Here is a 27,346-nt window from a genome sequence, read left to right on the forward strand (position 1 = left end):
TTATAAGTTATAAATGTAGCCTAACATGGATTAAAATGAAAATCTAAAAAAACTTTGCAGGATTTACGATGCTAATTGGTTCCGTTAAAACGCGTCATATTGCCTAGTCAGTGAGAAAGGTTTACAATCAATAACCGTTATTTTTTCTATCGATGCGCTATTGTAAACGGCTTGCATTTTAATGGTCAGTCAATGTTTATATTGTCATACAATAATTTTACAGACTATGAAAGATGCCAGTCAGTGAAGTAGCTATGCACCTATTCGGCCTAACTAGTCGCGGTAGGTAACTCAACTCCCGTCTGATCTCATAAATAGTAACTGAAGCCCTGAACTACTGAAACCATCTGAACCGCCTCTACCGGGAGGAGAGAGAGAGAGAGAGAGAGAAGAAAAACATGGCGAACTTTCCTCTGGAATAACTGTTTTCTCTGAAGAACTGCTGAGCGTTTCTGCAAGCGCTGTGCATGAGCCCATTTGTGCATCAACACACAATCTGACTCTGAAAACGGTTTAGTCGAGGCTTTTTCTCATGAATTCGTATCGTGTGAAGTATCATGGGATGAAAGTTTGAAACAGTTTGGATATTAAAGTAGGACAGGATGGAGAAACAAGGAACAAGACGCGAAAAGGTAAATAAACGCACAGCTAGTGTGGAATGTGAGACTTGATTGTGTTGTATAACAATGTGATGGAAAAGTTTATTTATTATTGCGGTGTATTTTCATTAAGACAGGCTTTCCTGTTGGCGTGCTTTAGCAAAGCCACACACAGGCTACTAAAAAGTCAAATTTGACATGCGGATCAATGTATTAGATTCTTTCCATCACTCTTTATAGATAAATATGGTTATTATGTAACTTTACATTGTTATTGAGTTACATGTCATTGTTGTTACTGCTAATAGAGTTACAGTGTGTGTTTGCATGGAGTGGTTTAATTGACTACATTTTCACTGTAGCCTCCCCTATTTTTGAGTTAAACTTAGACAAGACTGCAAAGACTTTCATAATGCCGGTGTCCTGAAATTTCATCGGAGACTAGAAAAGATCAGAAGTTACAGTCAGTCAGTAATCATCACAGACATCATCAGGCACTTTGTGAAAAGCCATAGTCTAATGAGTGGTGAAATATCAGGGCTGGTGACCCAAAGGTTGCAGGCTTAAGCCCTGCACGTGTTCATCTGTCATTTTTGTGCTTTTCATGGAAATAATTTACATTAAAGATTACTGTAAACTGTTAATTAAGTCCTGACATCTCATCTGGGACCACTCTCTTGTCAAAAACCAAAACTTTTTATCTCATATACAGCAGCATGAGTCACAGAGACTAAAAAAAATATGAATTTATGTAAATTTACACGTTTAAACATTGTCTCAACTAGTCTGACAGAGTTGTACAGCTAGTAGGCAAACAATGTCATATTGAACAATATTGCACAAAAGAGTTTGTGAGCTGAGCTCCCAGCATGCCTTGCGATGTGAATCAAATGGAGTTTGAGTAAATTATGCGGCTACTGTTATGGGATTATTGATTTACTATTTGTTGAATTTATTTGTGCTTCTGCTGCTGTTGTTGTTGTCTCCACTGGGTATTTGTTGATTTTGAGAGTTCGTACTTGTTTGTTGATTGCCTCCTTTACAGTGTGTGTGTGTGTGTGTGTGTGTGTGTGTGTGTGTGTGTGTCTGTTGTGCGCATGCACTATATTTCTTTTGGTAGATGTACTTCACAAACAAATATTGCAGTTTTCTTCAAATACCATTTTTTTTATTACAGTACTAGAAATTCTTTGTCAAGACTTTATTTGAATTTTTAGAAAACTTTTGCATTTAGTGGACATTCAAATTGGCTCACCTAAAAAAAGTGAGAGCTCAAAAACAAGGTAGGCAAGAGGCTAGCAATAGCAAGGTAGCTTAAAAAAAAAGCTTAAGGCGTGTGTCCACCAATGTCTTTTTATCCAGCTGAAAATGCCTCACTGTGGGCACTAGAGAGCTTTTTGGCAGTGCAGTGTTTTTTTGTTTGTTTTTTTCTTCAGTTGAGACTCTTTGATTATGATATGGAATATAATACGATCAGGTGCGCGGAGGTATGCGCTGACAAGCAGTTAGGTCATCCTATATGATTGGACGAACAATTTTTGGTCCTGTGACTTCCATAAAAGGTAAATTTTTAATATGTAGACCACTTCTATTATTGATTGCTATCGAGATTCAACCATGAAAAAATGTGCCTCTAACTTTAATGCATCATGTTTCTTTATTTAATTTCTCAAACATTTTAATAAAAAAAATTTCCAGATGAAGAAAGTCAGTCAGCAACACTAATACCATATTGTGTAATGTACCTTACAGTAGTGAGGTGTTGAAAACCAAACAGGATTTTGAAGAAAGTTACATCACGCTGTCATCCAGGCAACCTCCACCGTGGTCGTTCCCAGCAGACCATGACATGTTTGGTGGTGTTTTCAGACTCTCCAGATGTTGCACCTGTGTTTTCTTTGAACCCAGACTTGGAGAATGCGGAGAAAATTTCCAACTGAATCAGTCAAGGCCAGTGTTTCAGGGGACAGCACAAAGTCTCCTTGGGCAGAGTAAAAAATCATCTTGAATGAAATATTTAGTAGCAGTAATTGTCAACCACAGTGAGAATGAAATTCCACCCTTGCATTATAAATGCAAGGAAGTGTTTAAGGCGGACATGCATCCTGATTGCAAACATCATGCATTAGAGAATATGCATCAGTTTGGCCAAACTGTGTTTAAACTGATAGACCATTGGTTCAAAACTGTACTGTGCTAATTAACTGAGACTTCTTACAGCTCTTACAGGTTGTTGGCCTTGTTTGTTTCGTTGCTTCTATTGCTCTCCCCTTTTTTGTAAGTCGCTTTGGATAAAAGCGTCTGCTAAATGATTAAATGTAAAATGTTAATGTAAAATGTTCTTAAGTATTTTTCTTCAGGACACAGATGTTACATTAGCCAATGCAGTTTTACATTTGTTTATCATAACAGGAATAACTCTGTAAAGTTTGGTCTATGTACATTAAGTAGCCTACTGCTGGACATTTCATAAGTGCAGGAGAAAAAAAAAAACCTTGTTTTTAACATCTTTAAATATATGTATTATAATTCAAAATAATATATAGATGAAGAAGTGTAATAAAATAAAGAGTTAATATTTAGTTTTAATATTTTTGCTAAACTAGCAAAGTCCAAAATCTCAGTGCCTAAAAAAATCCTGATTTTTGTATAAATAGAGATCATGATTCTGCCACAATTCTTAGACAACAGAACAAATGAACATGTAATGTACTAGAGGTTTTGACAAAATGTTAATTGCTGCAGTCAATTTTTTTTATTTTTTTATTAATTTGAATTATTATTATTTTTTTATCGATTTGAATGAACACTGATAAAAATTATTCTGTGGTAAAGTAAATACTACAGAAAAAATAATTTAGTTCAGGCAAGAATTAAAAAAACAAAGTAAATTCTATATTAGCAAAAAAGCCTTTATTGGTAGGGCTAAAACATTAAAACACCAACGCGTATCGGCCCATTTTACCTTGTATTTGTATGATTTAACTTTTGGCATTAGCCATTATCTGAACTATTGCCTCGAGTGGCCAAAAGTCGTGTTGCAAGTGCCAGAGTGGCACACCTGAAACCAATGCAACTATAAGTAGCGCTTGATCCTGTCTGTTTGTTACCAACACCCTGATGAAGGCCAATGGGCCGATACGCGTTGGTGTTTTAATGTTTTAGCCCTACCAATAAAGGCTTTTTTACTTTTGCATCCTATTGAGTGTCTGGACTTGGATTTTTTCCAAATTCTTTTTTAACATTTAACCCTTCCAAGAGCACCAGAGGGTGCAAAGGATTCCAGCAGCGCTCCAGTTCTCTTTTGTCTAAATTCTATATTAGTATATTTTCTATATTCTATATTAGTAGGATTCAGGAATTAAAATGTAAAAATTGACGCAGTTTCTGATGCTGATATTCCCATCATGCACTTGGGCATGAATAATTAACACACTTTTTTTTACTGGTTTCAGCTGTATTTACTTTATTTATTGTATCATTGTTTTTGTTGTAAGGTTTAGTAATTTGCTGTTTTGTGCCATCTGGAGTTAATTTTACTCAAGATGACACATTCATTCTATTATTCATTGAATGTTACTGTTATTGTGTTTTGTGCACCAAGTATCGAGGTCTCTGTACGTCTGGGTATCAAAATACATTATGTAGCTATATTGTCTATACAATATGCAGTATTATTTACTTAGATTTCCTAAGTAAAGCATACACTTTAAAAACATGGCTTAATTCAGTGTTATGTTGTTCAAATAAAGAGTAGAAATTACTCAAAAAACTAGATTCTAGATACTGTTAAAATGTACACTCTGAACCTTTAAACCTGAAGCAAAAACTTGCAAAACAAAAACTAAGGAAATTTTACTTCGTGTTTTTCAGTGAATGATTCAATGGCCAAAGACTTTACTTGTTTCATTATTAGATGAATCAGTGATTTTGAATAAATCTCTTGAATGAATGATTCAATAAATGCATAACAGTCGCCACCTACTGGTGTAACGATGTATTAAATACAATCTGTATTTGAAGTGGCACTAAAGGGATGTGCTATTTTTAGTTCGCTACCATAGACATCTAGCCTGACAAGCCAGACATACATCAAGATGTTTGGTCTGGAAACTCACCATTGACAGCTCAATCCGAGGGGCGGATAAACGGTTGTCTTTCAAACTCCCTCTGCACGCGATAGGATAGCGCTACCACCAACCAAGAGCAACAAAGGTGAAACAGAGCTTGTTGATAGATTAAACATTCGCCGTATCCGGTCGGCAAAACTCAGAACACATCTTCCCTTTTTAAGAATGACTTCAGTGCCGTTCTTTGTTCTTTGCTCAGAGAAAAGCTTAACTCCAAGTCTTCCAGAGTCGCGGTCAAAGCTGATTCGAAAGACCGCCCCTGTTCGCCAGTTTCTGTGTTTACTAGAAGCACGCAAACACAACTCGGTCGTCATCATTATGGCCCCGCCCACCGACTCTATACACGATGTGATTGGCCCGACCAGAGTTAGGCGATTACAGCTCAGAAGGGTATTGAGAGTTGCTAGACGACACTCGCGGGCAGATTAAATGTGCTGCCGCTAGGGTGCGTCTAGATTTCTAGGCTAATAGACATCACTATATATATCCGAACTATAAACCTTTATCCCAGTACTTCTGTGATAATTGGAATTAAGACAGAAATAAGGACGCTGTCTGGTTAAAAAGGCTGTTTGTGAAGGCTGATTCATATAAATGACTTCCTGTGGGTCAGTGGCAGTAGCAACGCATGTAATAGACTGAAACAAATCGCCGTCATTTAGGAATATCACATTAATATTTTTTAATGATTAATCATGCAGCTCTTTAGAGTTTGACTGGATAGTTTAAAAGCTTATCATTTGCTGTCCTACTATGCTCACTTGGGTTTATTATTTGCATACACTATATTATGGACCTGCACCGCTGTTCTAGCTGGTTTGGTGGTGTACCTGCTGTAAGTTGAACAAGGAAATCTGTCTGGTTAAGCCAGTGTCCATCCATAGCTGATGCATTTGGCACTACTGTGTTTTACTGAAGAAGCAGTGTTATGGGGTCAGTCTTTAGATGTTCGTGAGATGCTCAGAGGTTTGGAAAGCTTTTGGGCAGAGGAGAAGGCTGCAGACAGCTGTTGGACAGGCAGATACTGTAAAGTCGAGTCAACGCCCCACGGGCCCTTGTGAGCGGGCATCAACTCCTCCACCGGCTGCCTGATGCCTGCCAGAGGAGAGGCTTGTTTTCATTTTCCCAGGAATGCGCCTCAGCCCCCTGACCTGCTCGAGACGGAGGGTGGGATCAGGAGCGGGCAGACAGACATGGAAGCAGCGAGACACGGGATCAACTTTGTTAGGTGTGTCAAACTTTTGGGTCGATCTCACCACAACATGTCATATTAATTTTAAAGGGGTACTTCAGCGCTGGGAAGATGAATCTGTATTTAAACTGGGTCATTACTGTAGTAGAAATGTGAAATTATTTTTGAATTTGGTGCCTTCTAGACTGAGAAAAGACAGAAAATGTATTTCTGTCTCATGGGGATGAAAGACAACAATTCCCAGAATGCTTCACTGCCCTGAGAGGCCATTCCCAAAGCCACCGCTACTGGATTACTGTGACTGAGTTGGAGAACAGACAATTAAATACTAAACGTGTGTGTTCAATATAACGATCGAGTCGCCGCGCTCATGAATGAGCTGATGAGCTCTCGTGATGAGACCTGAGGTAAACGCGACTGCGCTCGCGGCATACATACATTCACAGCGCGTGTTCAGTCTGACGCGTTTTCAGCAAGGTTATTTTCGTAAACGAAAACTGAAACTAAGACTAAAACTATTGGTCAAAAAACATTTTCGTAAACTGAAATAAAATTTAAAAATCTGAATAAATAAAAAACTAAAACTAAACGAAACTAACTACTCTTACTAAAAAACTAACTGAAATAAAATAATAATTAGCAAAAATAAATATTCGTTTTCGTTGTTAATAAGCCCTATTTAATGTGGTGGAAAATCTGACTGTGGCGGTTGAGGGAGTGTCTATTGCGCTACTGCGCGTCAAGTGATCTCTGAGGAGATTAACCGCTGTCCTGTGACGGACGCGTGCAGACAGGCAACACATCGCCAGTCCAAAACGGGAGTTCACAAAGAATCAATGCGTCCGTGGCAGTGAAAGGGGAAATAACACAAGGTAATGAGATGCACGTTGAACTTCTTTTAAGCTCACTGTTTTAGAATGCCGTTTCTTACGTGACGAGAGACGCAGGCGCAGAAGTCAGCAACTATATTAGCAAATAACGTTAACGTTACTAGCCTACTGTGCGTTTGAGATTTCATGTTTGCATAATATTGACAGGCTCAAAGGTGTTATCATACTCATTTACTACTAATAATATTATTATCTGTGGGGAGACATTTCCCCACAAAGTAGGGAATGCCAGGACACACACACACACACACACACAGGTTTGTTTCACTATATAAGTGAGGACATTGCATAGACTTCCATTGATTTTATATCAGGTTAATGATATTTTATATCTCCTAACTCAATTCCTATCCCTAAACCTACCCATCCCAAGAACGTGCAAAACAATAGATTTAAATAAAAACATGTTTTGGCCGATTTATAAGCCTTTTTAACTAGTGAGGACCAGTCAAATGTCCTTACTAGTCAGTTATCATAATATTTTACTAGATAAGTGAGGACATTGGTCCCCTTTACAATTATTGCACAACAAACACACACACACACACACACACACACACATGTCTGGTGCGCTATCTTTGTGGGGACTTGCCATATAGACGGTTTTTATACCATACAAACCATATATTCTATCCCCCTACACTGCCCCTGCCCATAAACCTACCCATCACACACACACACACACGTCTGGTGCGCTATCTTTGTGGGGACTTGCCATATAGATGGTTTTTATACCATATATTCTACCCCCTACACTGCCCCTGCCCCTAAACCTACCCATCACAGGAAACTTTCTACATTTTTACATTTTCAAAAGAACTCATTATGTATGATTTATAAGCTTTTGTACCCATGGGGACCTCAATTTAGGTCCCCACGGTGACACGAGTCTGTGTGCATTCAGTTTGAAGTCCTCACCAGGCTAGAAAAACATGTACACACACACACACACACACACACACACACACACACACACACACACACACACACACACACACACACACACACACACACACACACACACACACACACACACACACACACACACACAGAGCAAAACAGTGTGTAGACACTGCTAGCCTACATTGTACTACTGAAGAAATTAAAATAAGATTTTAATTGTGTAACAATATTTCATCTGTTATGAGTGAGTTTTTCTGGAATTTATAATTTTTACTTTTATATTTTACGTTGCATCTATTTTGTTCTTTAAGATAGATCCTGTATAGGTCATAGTTTGACTCAAGCTTTTTTGCTCAAAGGTGAAGACCCAACTTTATGCAAGTTTTGTAAGACTGTCCTGGGTTTAAACAATAATGCTCGTTTATCAAGTTATTTCACTTAAGGATGTTTAGTAAGATTAAACTCTAATCTGTTAATTAAACTTTGCTGAAATTAAAAACCTTGATTTGGTCTCTACACTTCATTATGGTAACTCTGCTAAACTATAATTACTAAAACTAAAACTGAAACTAAATAAATAAAAACTAAATAGAAATGTATTTGCAAAATAAAAACTAAACTAAAACTAGCAAAACCATTTGTAAAACTAACTAAAACTAAACTGAAATTTGTAGCAAAATTGAAAACGATAATAAAATAAAAACTAATTTAAAAAAGCAAAACTATAATAACCTTGGTTTTCAGTTCATGCCTTTGGAAGTTTAACTTTCATAGAAATTAATTTGAGAAGTTAAAACACTTACATTGCTCAGCATCCGTTTACATGAATGCCTGTAGCTGCGAGCTGAGCTGTGAGTGTGATCTCCATCCCCCATACGCGGGTTGAAAACGTGTGGAAATAGCTCCCTCTGCTGGATGTAGTCTTTATCCTAAGGCCAAAAATTCCTCTGACGACGCAAATATCGTCAATTTGCGTCATCTGAGGAATTTTTCCAGAAATAAAATGCATAAATCTCTTGTCTCAGGGAGATATGAGGGGAAGAAGCACAATCATTTGAATATACTCCAGGGTTTCTGATAGAAACATCAATTTCTGATTCTGTCTGATCTGACTCCCGCTCTCTCTCATGATTGGTATTATTAGCAGAAATGTCCCGGGATGCAGTTCCATCGGGCATCTCTTCTAATCAGAAACACTGTCAGCTTTATTTGTGGATATGAAAATATGCTTGAATGTTTGACATTTTGCTGATTTTTTATTAGAATAATCATCAGAGATGCACTCTCTCCACACGTTCTGCTACTCACTATGGGAAAAAAACAATAAACAGTATAAGCTCCAACCAATGAGAGGGATTTTCAACTTAATTTTAATTAATTCATTTGATTAGCGTGGCTGAAAACAGGGTTCATTTTATAACTCTGTTGATTTCAGTTAAATATGATTCAAAACATTTCTTGAAAGTGTTATAATTAATATATTATATTATTTGTTAGTAATTTGAATTAACATTTATTTTAAAATGTTGTTTCCCCCCCACATTTTTCTATTTTTGTATTACATATTTGTCACTTTTATGTTTTTTTTAAAAAATATTTTCTATTTATTTTATTTTCAGTTTGATTAATTTTAGTACTTGAACTAAATGTATGTATATCAATTTTTGCAACTTTCCATTTGTTTTTGTGTATGTTTATTTCATGTTATATTTACATTTTTTTTGCTTTAGTTTTAGTCATTTTAGGACATCAATTAAATGTATTATTTCAGTATTTCTAATATATTTAAAATATTACTTGAATTTCTAATCGAGTAATATTTTATTTTATTTCAGCTTTATTTCAATATTGAAAACTATTTACACAACTGTTAACACAACACTGGTTATTAACAGATTTTGTGAGATTCACTCTTAGTTATGAGGGTCATAACTAGTGTGTGTGTGTGTATGAGTGACTCACATGTTGGCTCTAGACGGTTTAAAGGTCTTGTTGTTATCCTTTAGTTTAGTAGTTTGAGCTTTAGCATCCGCTCAGCTGTTTGAAGTGAGCACTGATCAGACGGGAAGAACAACCTTTATATATTTTCCCCAAATCAATTTTCACACCTCTTTGGACAATCCGGTGTTCCTCTGACCGACCCTGTGCTGTTAATAACAAACACACACTGGGTTATCAGCATGCTTTTAAAGCATTGTCCCTCGTGTCCATTGCACCTGTGTTTATAATGGTGCATAACAGTGGTCAGATTTAGATTATGGATCATTAGGGCCAGAACATCATTGTTAATGATACTGGGTTATTGTTCTGTTTTGCTATAGATTACTTCAGAGGTCTATAATACCTGGAGAACGTCTTAGCGCTCCCAATCATTTCTAAAGCTTTGCTTAAGCTAGTGCGTGACTCCAAGACTTATACTATTTAGTACCCTAGCTTTCTTGGCTCAGTTTTAAAGAACGCTTATGCTTAAAAAAATGTCTTAAAAGATTGCATAATACTGTCATTGTTAACAGGTTATTAAAAAAATGTTTACAAGCTGTTTAGTTCATAACATGTCATTAAAGGTGCACTATGTAGTATTTTTGCAGTAAAATATCCAAAAACCACTTGGCCAGTGTTGTATATTTTGTTCAGTTGAGTACCTACAATATCCAGATGTTTCCAACTATTTGTAAATTGTGAGAAAATTGCTATTTTAACTACGGACCGGTACGTGTCAGCATAGCGTTTGAGGGAGTCGCCTGTCAATCGCGTCATATCTGCGTTACCCTTGGTTTTAATCTGCAGGAGCGCTTTACTCTTAGCAGTGTGAACAAGTGAACGCACAGAGTAACGTCATAACATCATTTTAAACACACTTAAATGTATCTAATATGATAAACAGAGCTGCATTACCTCATAATCATAACCAGAAGAGCGGATCAGTGCAGGCGCCCGGCGACTGTGTCCCGTCCCGTCATAATAAAAGTCCTCGCCATTGAGTGTGTTTGTATAACAAAATACTCGCCAGCCGTGTGTTTGTATAACAATCGCTCCAGCGGCCGTGCTCAGCTCTGCTTCACACTACAGTAACGTTAATAACCGCATCCATGAACATGATTTCTGTCCGAGTCCTATTTTCCACCGGCTGTGAGGTGAAGACCACATGTCCTAAGATACTGCGCTCACACTTGGCGTCATCAAACTACACATTTGTTTAGAATAGGCGCCCTCTAGTGGACGAAAAGTTGCATAGTGCACCTTTAAGATTAAAATAATTAAAACTAAATCCATAAAATACATTTTTTAGAATTATTGATATTAAAAAATGAAATAAATATTATTTTACAAGAGTGAATTAAAGTAAACTTACATTCAATTTCAAATAAATGCTGTTCTTTTAAGCTTTCTATTCATTAAAGAATCCTGAAAACAGAAATATAAAGAAGGTCAACTGTTTTCAACATTGATGATAATCATAAATGTTTCTTGAGCATTAGATCCTCATATTAGAATGATTAGTGAAGGATCATGTGACTCTGAAGACTGGAGTAATGTTGATAAATTCAGCTTTCATCAGAGGAATAAATAACACTTTAAAATACATTCAGAAAACAGTTATTTTACATTTTGCAATATTACTGTATTTTTTCAATATTTTTGATCAAAGAAATGCAGCCTTCGTGAAGGGAATTTACTTTTTTTTCCCCCAAAAATGAATAGTAGAGAGACTTTATTAAATAACTATATCTCCTTACTTAATGTCCACACCAAATAGGCGTTGTTGATGTGTAAATATGAGGTCATGTGGTTTCATATTTATCAGAAAGTTTCAAATTAAGACATTGCTGCAATAGACTCTATGCACGATCACTTCCGCGTTTTGTCTCAGCCCGCCCATCTACTTCCGGTGCTGCGCCTGTGTGAAGAATTCGGTGGAGATGATGGCAAATTACACTCGCTGTTTACAAGAGCTTCCCGCGATTACCGTGAATGACGTTAATGCTTAACTATACTATACTATACTGTACTATTCTATTCTATTCTATTCTATACTATACTATACTATACTATACTGTACTGTACTATTCTATACTATACTATACTATATACTATACTATACTATACTATAATATATGTGTGTGTGTGTGTGTAATATAACATAATACTTAAATTATAAATCGCTGTCAAACTAAGTTTATGAATGAGTTTTGCCGGTAGTACACTTCGCTGTAGAATGTGCTATGCGGAAGTAAAGACGCGGTCTGAGATTCTACCGGAAATACGTAAGCAAAGTTCGTGCATAGAGTCTATTCAACTCTTTTATTTCAAAAGGACAATGTCATATTTTTATAATATGACTCAAAAGTATTCATGACGAATGGACCTTTAAGATGGGTATTTGGCAGTGGTCTGTGTTTTGACCAACCTGAGGCTCAGATTTGGTGCCGTCTTGATATTCTCCGGCCATTTAGACTCAATGATAATCAATCAAATCACTCAAGACACTAATAGAATTAGCCCGTGTCCAGAGATCACTGAGGACTGGAGCATGACTACATTCAGCATGTCCATTATTATGTGTGTGGTCAGTTTACAGCTGTTATTTTTGGCCTGTTGAGTGAAGTTGGAGTTGGACATGTGTTTCATATGTTACGTGTTCTCGTGCTGATTAACATGGTGAGGTCTGTTGTCTCAGCTGAAGATGAAGATGACCACCGGCTCCATCTTTGCGCTGGTGCGGTCCAAATTTGTCTGTTCAGAATTACCTCCACCAAGGCTGTCATTATCTGCCCATATAGACAGCGGCCAACATAAATACGCCTAACGCTGTTATCTGTGTCTGGCCCTGTTGGGGTGGATGTAGATTTTGCCAGACTTACTAGAAGTTCAAACCACACTAGGGAACTAAATGTTAAAAAAAAGACAATCAAAGGGCAGCCAATAAATAATAATGTATTATTCCTTCAGCTGAGACACTTCAGATGTTCATTGTTCATCATGACGGGTTTGAATTGCTTGAAATATGATTGGAATCACTTCAAAAGAGGAAAATACAGTTCTGAGCCAAATGCGCAGCACAAGTCTGTCACATAGACTACATAAAATTATAATGAGAACATCTTAATTGTGTGTTTGGGACATGGCTTTTAATGAGGAGACTTTTGTTTTTGTAATCAGGCTCTCAAAAATGAAATAAAAAATGTGGATTTGGATTTATCAGCCAATGTATCGTCGATCGGCTTTCAAACATAAAGAATTATCGGTTATCCTATCAGCCGAAATTTTCATATCGCTGCATCCCTACTGGATATACTGTACTTTAATCTATATAAAATATATACCATTCACCGGGAAATAAGGCACACAGGATCAAAATTGAATTATTGAAAGAAACCAAGAATATAATTTGTAATTAACATCAAAAATGTTTGCCATCTTGGATTCATGTTTTTGTTGTGCTTACTTGCAAGGCATTCTGGGATTGAAATGGATAGGATGAAGGACAGATGTGATTTAGGGCTGGGCGATATGGCCTAAAAATAAAAGCTCCAATTTTATTCTTTTTAATTCGATTTCAGATCAATTTTTTCTGATTTCCGCCCCTACTTATTAAGGACAGCTATAAGTACAAACGGCAGACAACTTGAAGCAAATTTTGCTTTTATTTAATCAAAAGAAAGACAAATGTAACCGCCATTTCTGGGATGAATAGTAAATAAATGACCACCCTCTTGGAATCAAAGTCCCAGCTGTGTTTTAACTCATACTTTGTAGTCTAGATTAAAAGGAGACAAACATTCACCTTGAGAGTAGCACCGTTTCCTAAAGCATTAACAATACTTTCAAATCTGAGGAAAACTAGACAGTGACAATTTTCATAGTATCTAGCTCAAACAATGCAACAACATACAGGGAGACATGGCATGAATACATTACATTTTTCAAACCAAAAACAGAAAAAACTCCATGTCTGTCGCGGCAAACCCATACCAGTTCCAAACAACAGATGATTTTATTCCTTTCTTGGGAACTAACTTCCCGCTTTCACCGTTAGCCATGTTGTCGCTTTCTGTTGCTTTTTCGTGTGTGCTATGATGTTGTCGTTGTCCCTTGCCATACTGCTATGTGAAACTAACGCTACGGAAACTCTGCGGAGCCAAAAATGCGGCATTACATAACTCAATTTACTTATTTTTTAAATCGCCCGCAGCAAAAAATTCAAATTAATTCATTAAATCGATTTTTCGCCCAGGCCTAATGTGAGCCTTAGATAAAGTCCTGATGTTGTTTTTGGGCTCTACAAGAACAGGTTTTTATGCTTGATTGTTGATTATTTCCTCATATTCTCCCTTGTTGCGGCTCCTCTCTTCCCAGTCTGTCAGTAACGCTCTGTTTAGTTCCTGTCTTTATGTAGCCCCTCCTTCTGAAAAGCACACTGTGCCCTGATTGGTCGGCTGAAGCAGTGTGTTGAGATTGGTCAGAAACTTCAAAGCGTGTGTGGGAAATGTCCCGCCCCTTACTATAACCGCCAGTCTCAACACACTACTAATAAACTCAACCAGGCCACGCCCCTTTATTCTGCATATTAATTATTTAAATGAGGAATATTGTGACATGTTCCAGGAAGAAAACTTATGGAGGCGTTTCAGGGTGTACAGAAACTTTGCACCGAAACTATATTTTTTCTCTTTATGAATGTATTTTCTTGCTTTAGAGTTTCTCAGAGGGTGCTGAATAAATAATTGTCTCTGTATTTCTCTCTGTCGGTCAGTTGCTTTATGGCTAAATGTTGTAAAATGGTAGAACATTTCAGTTTCTCTCACATTTCCTTGCCTCTTTTTCTTCCCACTGATGCGCTTCCTGTCCTTTTCGTTCCTCTCCTTCTCTCGTTCTATTGCTCCGGCTCTTCCTTTTGGCCTCTCTGGAAGTAATTATCCTGCTGTGCTATCCCAGAATTCCTGCAGAAGGGAAGAGGGGTGTGGCCTGTGTGTGAGATTACAGGCTGGAGTCGATTTCTTCGCCTGCCGTTTTACACTCTCTTTCTCTCTCTCTCTCTCTCTCTCTCTCTCTCTCTCTCTCTCTCTCTCTCTCTCTCTCTCTCTCTCTCTCTCTCTCTCTCTCTCTCTCTCTCTCTCATCTCCTCTCTCTCTCTCTCCTCTCTCTCTCTCTCTCTCTCTCTCTCTCTCTCTCTCTCTCTCTCTCTCTCTCTCTCTCTCTCTCTCTCTCTCTCTCTCCATCTCCATCCCCTCCCTGTTTTTCCCTGTCGCTCTTGGGAATTCTCCAGATGTGAAGCTCTTAGGTGGCTAGTCATAAATTTCCTGCATTCTCTAAAGTCAGCAGGAGCCACTGGTGTGTGTTTCCCTGAGGAATCGACCTCACAACCAAAACAATGAGTGCGGCCTGACGCTAGTATTGTGTGCGGACACAATATATAACGGATTATATGATGTTATTGTGAAATAACTAGCTTTGGCTCAATAAATTAATGTCATGAACCATTTTGACCATTTTCCGTCAAGTTCTTCTTTGCAGTTATTTAAATTAGACATGAATGTTGTGACGACCATATTAGATAATTAGCATTTATCAATATAAATTAATCTATAATGCATAAATATATTCCAAGCTAAGCCTCTTCTCGTCGACTAATGTTTAGTCAAACATTTATCTCATATTCGAATGACTTCTGAAGGATCATGTGACACTGAAGACTGTAATAATGATGCTGACAATTCAGCTTAGATCACACAAATAAACTACATTTGAAAATATTTTTAAATAATAAAAAAATATGTTTTAAATTGTAATAATGGTGAGCAGAAGAGGCTTATTTCAAAAACATAATCCCAAGCATTTTAACGGTAGAGTTGCTGGATTACATCTGCTCAAATGAACATTTATGCATGTATGTATCGAGCACAGTTTTGATTCCTCCCTTAGTTTCTTCCTTTTCTACATAATAGTCTTGGAACAATATGTATTGTGATAAGCATTATAAATGCATTGACAATTGTAGTATTAGCTATCATATCACATCAGGCATATTTTTGAAATGTGTCTGTTGGGTAATATTAAAATCGTCATGGTCTTTATATATGTTCATTTGTGTTAATCTAGTAGACGTTCTGTTCGTAGAGCCGTTCAGACAGGTTGTACTTTTGAGTTTTATGTTTTTTCAAGGGCTTCTACTCTGAAGGAGATTAAGAAGAAAGGTTTCTTCTGCGATCGCTTTGTGCTTGACCCTGCCAATATAATCCTAAAACCCTGCAAATCTGCTTTGCTACATGTTAAACACGACTGAACTAGCATGAGTCAACAACATCGTGTTTAATTCAATGTGTCGTGTTTTGTTTTTCCCTCTCAAGTACACTAAAGTCAATCACGATGCACCTGAAGGGGTTTATCACCATTTCTCCAACATGTAGTTTTAAACCAACTGTTTTTGCTGCTGTATCTTTAAGACTTTATGCAAATAACTCCTGTTATGATTGGCTAAATGTTGTTCATGGCTGGTCATGTTGCTGAATGTGGAAAAGGTAAATGTGGGCATCATCACGTGTTAATGTCATGAATTAATCAAATCATTTTTGGAGTTTAGTTTCCGAATTTTGTATTTTGTACAGTACCGTTCAAAATGTTGGGGGTGGTAATGTTTAAAAAAAAAAAGTCTCTTCTGCTCAGCAATGCTGCTTTTATTTGATCAATAATACAATAAAAACAGTAAAATTGTGAAATCTTATTTTTTTTATTACAGTTTTTATTCCTGTGATTAAAGCTCATTACTCCAGTCTTCAGTGTCACATGATCCTTCAGAATTCAGTCTAATATGATGATTTAAAGAAACATTTCTTATTACATCAATGTTGAAAATGTCTTACTGCTTCATATTTTTTTTATATAGAAAACAGGATATCTTTTCAGGATTTTTAAAATCTTTGAAATAGGCATCCACTAATGCGTCTCTGTTCTTCTTGGTCAGTTTGGTCTGTTTGGACCGCGAGCGCTGGGCAGGGCTGTTCACGCTGCAGCCGAGGGCCCGGGCCTCAGCAAGGCAGAGTTCATGGAGAAGGTGCGGCAGAGCAACGAGGCCTGCCAGCTGGGAGACTTCCAGACCGCCGTGAAGTTGTACGGCGAGGCTCTGCGTGCCGACCCACAGAACTGCATCCTTTACAGCAACCGCTCAGCCGCCCACCTCAAACTGGGCCAGTACCAGACCGCCCTGGACGACGCAGTCAAAGCACGCCTGCTCAACCCGAAATGGCCAAAGGTGAGTTTGTGGGCGGGGCTTCGTATCATTCGTGAAAACGTTCTTCAGTCCTCATGTGCTTTATACACTTTTCTTCACGTTTTGTTTTCCGGTAAATATGTCTAAACATTCTTAATATTCTTAACATAATATATAATATAAAACATCTTGTATAACATCTTTCTTAACATAATATATAATATAAAATAAGATCATATGAGTTTGGTTTTTGCTTAAAATATCTTGTCGGTGGGGTCAGAAAAATGACCTTGCAGTTCCCTTTGATTTAAGTTTTTATTTCTGACCCCACTGACGGACTTTGTTTCTGGTTTTATGCATAAACGCATTTAATTTTCATTTAATTTAATTTATGTATTATACAGGAAAGTTAAAAAAGTAATGTTTAAAGGGGTGGTTCCGTGTTTTTTTTCTAGGCTTGGTTGTGTTAATGGGGCGCAGTATGACATGTCTTAATACTACTTTTATTTAAAAACGCCGTATTTTTCTTCTATTCTCCCTTTATTCCACACCGCTGTCTCCACTGTCGTTTGAACGGCTCGTTTGCTTCCTGCTTCTATTAAGCCCATCCCTCCAGAAAAACGCAATGGTCTTAGATTGGTCAGATGGCCAAATGTAGTTTCCTGTATTTTTATTGGCTGAAGTGCCAAGCACATGTTGTCCGGAAGCCACGCCCCTTCCCATTACGGGCAGAAGTCACATCTGCGGAGACTAGCGAGGGTTTATGATGTCACCAACCCAGAAAAAGCTTGTTGTAGTCCAAACCGGCCATTTTTGTAGGCAATAAACTGCCATAACTTTAAAAGACAATATCTCCGTTTGCATTGAACTTTCAGCGCTGTAACTTTACAGATACTGTTTATGCTCAAGCAGCAACATTAAACACTAACTACAGTTATAAAAGTCAAATCGCATGCAACCACCCCTTTAAGGTACAATTTAAACAGGCCTGACTCAGTAAAATAAAAGTAAAGTAAAAGTGTCTTGATTTAATAATGTTTAGATATTTGTACTGGAAAACGAGACAAAAAGTATTTTATTCCTCCGCTCGGAAAATCAGAGATCATCGCTGTGGTCCAGGCTTTATTTGTTTGTTGGTTTCTTTAGCATTCATTGCAGGTACATCGAGCGGAGAGCTTGAGATTTTGCCAAATGGCCTCTTAGCTTAACATTTCTCAGCTGTGATGTTAACAGGCACTCACAGCAGAGCATCACGGCAAAGTCAGCGTCTGAAAAATGATCACAGTAGTGGCTCGTCTGCTCTTGGCAACGTTAAAAGGGCTCGCTGTGATGGACTTATTAGCAAACAACACTATTTCACAGGCTTTTCTACTATTGTATGTGCGCGCTCACAGCTTTAAGCATAAAGTGTTAAAATAGATGAATTACAGTGAGATTTTAATTGGTTGGATTCAGTGATGTAGTTGTTACATAACATGCATGTTTGATTTACAATCTTTATATAATTAATTGTGGTTCTGGATCGTTACATTTTAATTCCAGGTTTTAATAGATCACCTATGTTTGTTGAATTCAGTCATTGCTAGTTATACATAGAGTGGACTGATATTTGGCCATTTTATTAGCATTAGTGAGAAACTGCTGCATTCATTTCTACTTGTGTTGTTGAATTGCAAACATTTTTTTGTTATTCTTTTGTGAGCTTGAGTGCATATCGTGCATAAAAAGTGTATTTTTTTGCCATGATTTGCATTTAGTATCTGAAAAAACCTTTTTGCAAGGACGTAGTTGAGCAAATGTCACGGCAAAAACATTACGAATGATTTCTATTTCACTGTTTTCAAAAGTAATAAATGTTTCTTGTGCAACGAACAAATCATCATATTAGAATGATTAGTGAAGGATCATGTGACACTAAAGACTGGAGTAATGATGATAAATTCAGCTTTGATCACAGGAATAAATTACATTTTACAATATATTCAAATAGAAAGCAGATATTTTAAATTGTAATTATGTCACTGTTTTTACTATATTTTTGATCAAATAAATGCAGCTTTGGTGAGCAGAAGAGACTTCTTACAATTTTTTTTAAATATCTTACCTTTCCCACACTTTTGAATGCGGATTAAAGGTGCAGTGTGTAGTATTTTTGAGAATCTATTGATAGAAATGTAATATAATATACATAACTATGTTTTCAGTGTTGTATAAAGACCTTGTAGGGTTGGGTACCGTAACCCGGTGCCAATATAGCACCGTACCTATACAACCGGCTATATGTACCGGACCGAATCAGAACGCAGATTTCGGTTCCTCATTTCGGTGCCATCAAACGTGCTGAGCCAGAGACACACACACTCAGTGTTTTCAATCACATCATGTTTATTTTAGATTTCAGACATTTAAATGCACATAAGTAGCTGCAAAAACACACACTGATGTCTATGGAAGTGGCAATAACTCCTTTCTGACAGTTATAATTTGACTGTGTTTTATTCATATCACACACACATTATATAAATTACTATATAATTTACTCTATTCTTCTCCGAGTTCACCGGTCACTTACTGTCATGTATTTTGTTAGACGAGGATGAATTTACGTCAGGGTCGTTTCTAGCCTTTCTGGCACCCTAGGCAAGATTCATATGTTACCCCCCCCCCCCCCCCCCCCCATAAACTATAACTTATAAAGCAAATATGACTTCCTTATTTGATGGGCATATTGTACATGCATTAATCAAATAATGTAGCTAGGTTTATTATCACTGAGGACACAGATGTTGGGGGGGTTCGGGGGCATGCTCCCCCGAGAAAATTTTGATTTCTATGATCTACATATGTGTATTTTAAGATGTTCTGAAGGCCAAAAAATTAGATAACAATAGCTTGAATCATGTCACTCGGCGCCGCTGCGGATTGAAGAACACAGTGACACAAAGACTAAAAGACGGGACGAAGCCGTAGCCGAAGCCTCACGCCAGTTTCATATGTTTTAAAGGTTAATCACATATTTTTATAGGGGGGGGGGGGGGGGGGGGGGGGCTGATGCATAAGTTCATAAAAAAGGGCCTAGTGACGCCCATGGTTATGACAGTATTAGTTTACTTGATCAATTTACACTAAACAGCTAAGTTATCTCTGATGTAAAAAAAATGTTATTCAAATGAACTGCTATAATGTTCTGCACCTGAAATGAGCATGGCGTGTGGTCCGTCCAGTACTAATATTCAGTGTAATGTTTTGCTCAACGTTATGATAGAGCGACCAGCTTAGTAGAGAACAAGTAACCAATAAGTAGGCTAACATACGTGTATATTTCGCTTTCTTTTTATATTTCCTCTTTTTTCTTTTTACGATACTGAGCCCCTGATGGCTTTGACCTTTTCATGATGATGAAACTAAAGCACGCTGTAACGAGTAGAAATATAGTGTGGCCCCTTTAAGAGTTGCGCGCGCTCCCTGCAAACGAAGTCTGCATTTTGTGTATGTGCGCACATCTTGAGCTCCCATGTGTGGGGATTATTTTCTGTTTTCTGTTGCTAACAGTCAGTTATTTTGTTTTATTAAGTAATGCTATGGACGGAAAGGGAGTTTGTGATGAGAGTTCAGCGGGGAATAAAGTGCGATCTGTTTGATGTTAATCGCCTCCGTGTTTGCATCCACTCAAGTTACATTAAGTGAGCTATCCGCATTTTTCACTCGGACACAAGCGTTACAACGCCACGGATGACGACGTTCCCTGCCGCCCTCTACATGATCTCATTTCATTACAGCAGCGCCACTATCACCATGGCGACTTCACTCCAATAATCGCAACTAATCATAATGTCTTGAAATAGCAAAAGTACGAAATATTGATAATAAAATATGTATGAAATAACTAAAAAAATCTTGTTGGGGCGGGGGCTCACTGGCGCCCCCCAGCTGTTGGCGCCCTAGGCGACCGCCTAGTTTGCCTATGCCTAGAAACGGCACTGATTTACGTGATGTAAATCCGACAGATCCGATTCGCTGAGGTGCAAACAAACCCCATCGCGCATTATAGATCAACTAACATGATAATTATGACTAAACACATTCACTTACACAACACTTACAACACTTTTGGCTGCTGTGTGTCATGTGAGAAGCACGACGCGTTGCCATGGAAACAATAATGCGATGCATTTTAAAATATTTAGTCATATTAATGCAAATAAATGCTGAACTGAAGCTGGTTTGTAGCAGACCAAGAGTACAGACTACTTTGCTGTTATTAGTGCTGTAATATCACTACTATTAGTGCTTTTATTTAGTGTTAAATTAGGCCTGTTGTAGTTGGGTTTATGTGGCTTAGCTACTGTGAATTTAAGTAAATTGTGTTTTGTATCTATTTATATATTTAAAGCTCCACTGTGTGATATTTTCCTCCATCTAGCGGTGTAAAGGTTTATGACCATCCAGTGAATAATAGTTTCTGTTCCTCTCAATTCTGATTTCGTTTTAACTCCTACGGTGGCCGATTTAGTCCAAGATTAACATGGCAATCCCCCTCTACACATTCGACACGGTGCCATCGAGTGTTAAAACGCGAAAGGCGAAGCTTGAATTTATGGGTATGTCCCTCTTTGGCTACTGTACTTTCAAGATGGAGGGACAACATGGCGACCGGCACTCGAACCCCTCACCCGTATGTATTTTCAATGGCATATTATAAACTTACGAGAATACTTTATTACTTGAAAGAAGTAAATATACATTAATGAGCGCACATATTTTTGAAAGAACTAAGAGTTTTGAGCTCAGAATAAACAAAAAAAGTTACACAGTGTAGCTTTAAATATCACAGTATCTAGAAAAATGTTCTCCAGCATATTTTTTGTTATATCACATTGTTGAGCTGGGCGACCCACACATATGTATGCAATCTTGACAGCTGTAGTTGTAAGTATTTTGTAATCACGAACTGAGGATATTAAAATATCCTTCTCTCATTCCGAGAGTGAAACGCTTTGCTCAGGCTTGAGTGGTACTCTGGTTTGGTCTCGCTGTGACCACACAAAATCCTCTCCTCCCCGGCCCAAAGCACATGTGGCAAAGCCCAAACCAGGCGAGGAACGTTAACCTCGGCATGTACAGCTGCCCGTCTTCTGCTTACTGACTTTTAATTTGCTGGCGGGACTTTCTCGTTTGGCACAGAGAAAAGGGCAGAAACATGGGTTCCATTTTACTGAACCAAAATGTGTGAAATTGTTTTATTTATGAGCAGCGGGTGAGGGCGAGTGTTCGAGGTAACCAGCGCCACAAGTGCCGAGCTCGGGCTGCGGTCCGAGATCTCGCCGAGGATGTTTTGTGGGAACGAGCAGACGTATCGCAGAGGCCGTGCTTCCTTTTGGAACAGAATAGGAGGAAGTAGTGGGTGTGGGGCTGAGCTGCTGTTTTGTTGTGGAAATCCTGAACAAGTTCGCCAGCAAACTTGTGCTGCGAGGACAATAACTGTGAAAGTCTGACTTTACAGGCCTGAAACGCTGCAGTTGTGTCCTGTTACTCATACGTGGAGAGTTTCTGCCAGAAAGCCTCACAAAAACACAAATACACAAACAAATATGAAGTTATGAATTTCCCTAGAAGAGGAAAAAAATCTTATAGTTTTCCTTTCATAGTTCGGAAACGTAATGGTGTATAAACTCTCTCAGATGTTTCTTAAAAAAATCAAAATAGAAATTGACTGAAATTGTACAAATATAGCTATAAAAAGTTTTAATTTCACATAAATGCTGAACTTTCTATTAAAGAATACTGAAAAAAATGCATAAACTGTTTTCAACATTGATAATAATCATACATTTTACTTGAGCATCAAATCATCATGTTAGATTTATTTCTGAAGGATCATGTGACACTGAAGACTGGAGTAATAATGATGAAAATTCAGCTTTGATCACATTACATTTTAACATGTATTACAATAGAAAACAGTTCTTTTTAAATTGTAATAGTTCATACTGTATTCTTGAACATATAAATGAAGCCTTAATGAGCAGAAGCGACTTCTTTTAAAGACATTAAGAACTATAATGAAGTTTACATTAAGGGGATAGTTCAGCCAAAAATGAAAATGTGATGTTTATCTGCTGACCCCCAGGGCATCTGAGATGTAGGTGTGTTTGTTTCTTCAGTAGAACACAAATGAAGGTTATTAACTCAACCGTTGCCGTATAATGCATGTCAATGAGGTGTATTCTTTGAGAGTAAAAACACACAGACATGCGAATCTATATTTAACCCTACGGCTCATGGCGACACATTGATGTCTTAAGACACAAAACGACGGTTTGTGCGACAAACCGAACAGTATTTGTTTTTTTTGTTTTTTTACCTCATGTCAGACGAATCTCATCTAGTATTCCCAGCGCCATTATTTCCTTCGAATAAGGTCAAAAGAATATGATCGCTCATATATCTATGCGCGATCATAGATATAAGTAGATAAAAATATCATTTTCATTCTTGGGTGAACATCACTTTAAGAACTTTTATATAAACCATGCAAAAACCAAAGCCTGATAACATGTTGAAAACAGTCACTGATGTAGTATAAATGGTACAAAATTAATTATAAGACTTTTTCTCTGTTATTTAGTCTTGGTAGAATTTTTGAGAAATGTTTTATACACTGTAAAAAAAACTAATTCAGCTCTCCAATTACCCATTTTTCTAGTGAATTCTAGTATATTTTTTAGTTGGCCAAATTTAATTTCTGTGAATCAATTTGGCCAACTGAAAAATTTAGATGTGATCAGTCACTAGAAAATTCTCAGTTGGAGAATATTTTTTTTTACAGTGTTGGTAAAATTGAGATCTCTGACCTTGATAGCAGAATCTGGAATATTAGTGAATCTGAGAACAGATTGAGACCCTGTTGAAACACTAGGGAAGAGATACACTGGCGACTTAAAGGTGCCCTGTGTAAAAATTGAGGTAAAAATATCCCAAAATTGACCTACACGCATCAAAAGAATGAGAAGAAATAAGGGCGATGATGTCATTAAAAAAATGTCAAGTTATAGTGCTGCAGAGATATCAGCCTTAATTAGCAGTAGCATTACTAGCCCCGGCCCGACAGGTGTTGTAATACCAGTCTCGGCCATGGGAGGCGGTATGCGGGCAACATAACCACCAGCCAACCTGGTGTACTTGAACCTGATGTCAATCGTGTGGAAAGTACAGCCCACTACTTCATTTCAGTTCAGGGAAGAGAGCGGACGGATGGCCGAAGCCCTTGGCCTCTTAAATGTAAATGATATGATAAAAATAGCTGTTTTTACCAAAGACTGTAAAAAAATATGGACGCAGTGTCCGTGACATCACCAATAGAATTCCAAAAAGCCGTTCTGAAGCTTAAAGTATGGGCGAGCTGGCCGTTGCCATCTTGTGAACGCGTCGTCGCGTGTCACTCCTGGATGACAGAAAATGGGCAAAAAGGTGGGATGTGGGCGGAGCTTAGGTGACGCAATGACTATAGACGGCAGATAAATGGCTATCCACCTGTAACCATGCCCTTAATTATGCACAACTTTAAGGATTTATAAAATGGAAACGAATGAGTTATAAAAAAATTCACCCCCCTCACAGCTGTCATGAAGGTCAAAATTAGCGGTATAGACCAAAGCCACAATTTGTACCAGGCTGTAAACATGTTTTTTTCTGCTGTAAAGTTGAGCATTTTAACATGGGGCTCAATGAGATTCTGATCCTTCTGGAGCCTGTCCCTAGTGGCCAGTCGAGGAATTGCAGTTTACATTACTTCCGTATTGGCATTGAGAGAGATCGCGGGAGGTTGCCGCTTGGTTTTTACCTGACCGGAAAAAGCGTAAGTGCGGGCGCCCGGCGACTGCGTCCCGTCCCTTCATAATAAAAGTCCCGGTACTTGCGAGCCGTTTAGAATAGGCGCCCTCCAGTGGACGAAAAGTTGCATAGTGCCCCTTTAAATCTCATTGCTGTCTAGGTTAAACAATATAAATATTTTCATTGTGTACACATAATTGGACGTTTCGGACATTTAAAATCTTCTAAATGCCACTGCGTTAGAAATAAAACATCAAAGCATGTGTCGTTTTTTTTTTCTTCAAGTGAGACACTTTACAAGAAAGAAATTGAAATTTGTATGCTTTGAAAAGCAACAGATCTAGTTTTGAAATTGAAAATGAAACATATTGCAGCATCAGTTGATTAAGTGAAGAAAAATGAAGGCAATCAGAAATGATTTTGCTGCATTTGTTTGTGCTCAGATACAGACACTTGATCTAATGAAGGACATTTAGACGTTTTCAAGTGTTTTTCTAATCTGTAATATCAACTTGTTTTTTTGAATCTCTCTTATATGTAAGGAAATGAGACATGGTAGACATTAAAATGGCCTTTTTGTGAGGAAACTTGTTCAATGAGCCAGTACTTCACACCTGACAGCCAGGCAACAGAATGATAAACTGTTTGGAAGTCCTTGTGTTGATTGAAAGCTGTTGATGTTTTTCCTCTTCGTCACACACGCCGACACCTCTCAACCCTTTCTGAGAGGCCACGACGAGTGATGAATGTGAAGAGAAGGCGAATGAACGCAGACGAGTGTCGCTTCATCAGCATTCTCCTGCCAGAGCTCGAGGACGCTGAAAGACTCGAGACATCAGTGTTTTTATCTGTTTTTATGCGTCGTTTGAAGTGTTTGTGCTTGTGGAGATGCAGATTGAGTGTGTTTAGTTAACCTCTCATGATAAGAAGACATGGTGGCAGAGCATGGCGATATGACTATAAGAACTCAAGATTCATATTTTTCAGCCTTGTAAATGAATACATATATGACTATATTACAATATATATATATATATATATATATATATATATATATATATATATATATATATATATATATATAATAAAAAATTATTGTAATGTAGTAATGTATAATTGTAATGCTCGTTTGAGGGAGTCGCCTGTCAATCGCGTCATATCTGCGTTACCCTCGGTTTTATTCTGCAGAAGCGCTTTTCTCTTAGCAGTGTGAACATGTCACAGCAGCGCCGAGCGAACGCACAGAGTAACGTCATAACATCATTTTAAACACACTTAAATGTATCTAATATGATAAACAAAGCTGCTTTACCTTATAATCATGACCGGAAAAAGCGGAAGTGCGTGCACCCGGCAACTGTGTCCCGTCCCGTCACAATAAAAGTCCCGGTACTCGCGAGCCGTGTGTTTGTATAACAATCGCTCCAGCGGCCGTGCTCAGCTCCACAACACTCGGTCCTGCTCTGCTTCACACTACAGTAACGTTAATAACCGCATTCATGAACGTGATTTCTGCCCGAGTCCTATTTTCTACCGGCTGTGAAGTGAAGACCACATGTCCCAAGATGCTGCGCTCACACTTTGCGTCATCAAACTACGCCTTTGTTTAGAATAGCCGCCCTCTAGTGGACGGAAAGTTGCATAGTGCACCTTTAATGTTAAAAAAAATGTGTATGTACAGTAGTTGCCAAAAGTGATGTCCAGCCTAGGAAAATGAACAACTTCATCCTTAAATCTAATATTATTAAACTTAGTTAAAAACTTGGTCAACTCAATGCGTAGTTATTATGCTTTGAGTCAATTGTTTTATTTATGATAATGAAATGTGACAAATTGGGTGCCATAATATTTTCCCAAGCTGTCATACAAAGAAATTATGAACATATTATGTTTTAACTGATTATGTTTTTAGTCAATGTGAGCTTTTTGTTTTTCTATGCATTTTTTTGCATAGTAAAATAAAACCGGTAGCTGTAGTTTACCTTTTTGCCAAATAATTTTGTCAGATAAATACCTTAACCATTCCCTCATATTTAAAATATTTTTTCTCATATTTTTTATGGTTTAATCAAGCTCGTAGGGGGCCACTGTTGTATATTTCACATATTGCCCAGTCTGAGTACCCGAGTGCTTTGTATCTTAATGGCGTGCGGTACCGCAGTGCAGCGGAGTGAAGATACATGGAGGTGACGTGCAGGGTAGGGTCATAGCAATAGTCCTGCTGTTTGTCCCGGCAGGGTCGCGAGCTGAGGGCGACTTTAATTAAGGCTCAATAACAGCGGCTGCTCTGAGAAGGCTATTTACTTCTGTCAGCGCTCGTTGACCGCCCCTCCTTCTCTTCCCAGCCTCGCATAGATGTCCATGCTGGCACAACAGCCATGTTTTGCCCCTTGAGAGGGCCCATGGGAAGGAGAAAACTGTGGGAGCGGTGCCGTGCGTCCAAACATGTGCACCAGCGACACAAAAACACACTGAAAGCCTTGCAGTCGCTCGCCGTTGTTTTTAGCCTTTATCCTTTTAAATGGCAGTTTGTGCTTTTTTTATCTCTTTGTTATTTAGATCGAGTGTTTCGGGCTGAAAGGGATTTTCTG

General features: G+C 38.0%; 1 protein-coding gene across 2 annotated transcripts in view; it reads left to right on the plus strand.

The window, feature by feature from the left end:
* Positions 1–370: 370 nt before the first annotated feature.
* Positions 371–27,346, plus strand: part of ttc28 (tetratricopeptide repeat domain 28) — a 347,257-nt gene continuing 320,281 nt past the window's right edge. For both annotated transcript variants that reach the window (XM_067433880.1, XM_067433881.1), the window contains exons 1-2: positions 371–632; positions 16,677–16,964. In XM_067433880.1, coding sequence (XP_067289981.1) covers positions 603–632; positions 16,677–16,964 — 318 coding nt within the window. In that variant the 5' untranslated portion in view covers positions 371–602. The remainder of the gene's footprint in view (positions 633–16,676; positions 16,965–27,346) is intronic.

This window comes from Pseudorasbora parva, chromosome 23 (genome assembly GCF_024679245.1).
Source record: "Pseudorasbora parva isolate DD20220531a chromosome 23, ASM2467924v1, whole genome shotgun sequence".
NCBI classification, from domain to species: Eukaryota; Metazoa; Chordata; class Actinopteri; order Cypriniformes; family Gobionidae; genus Pseudorasbora; species Pseudorasbora parva.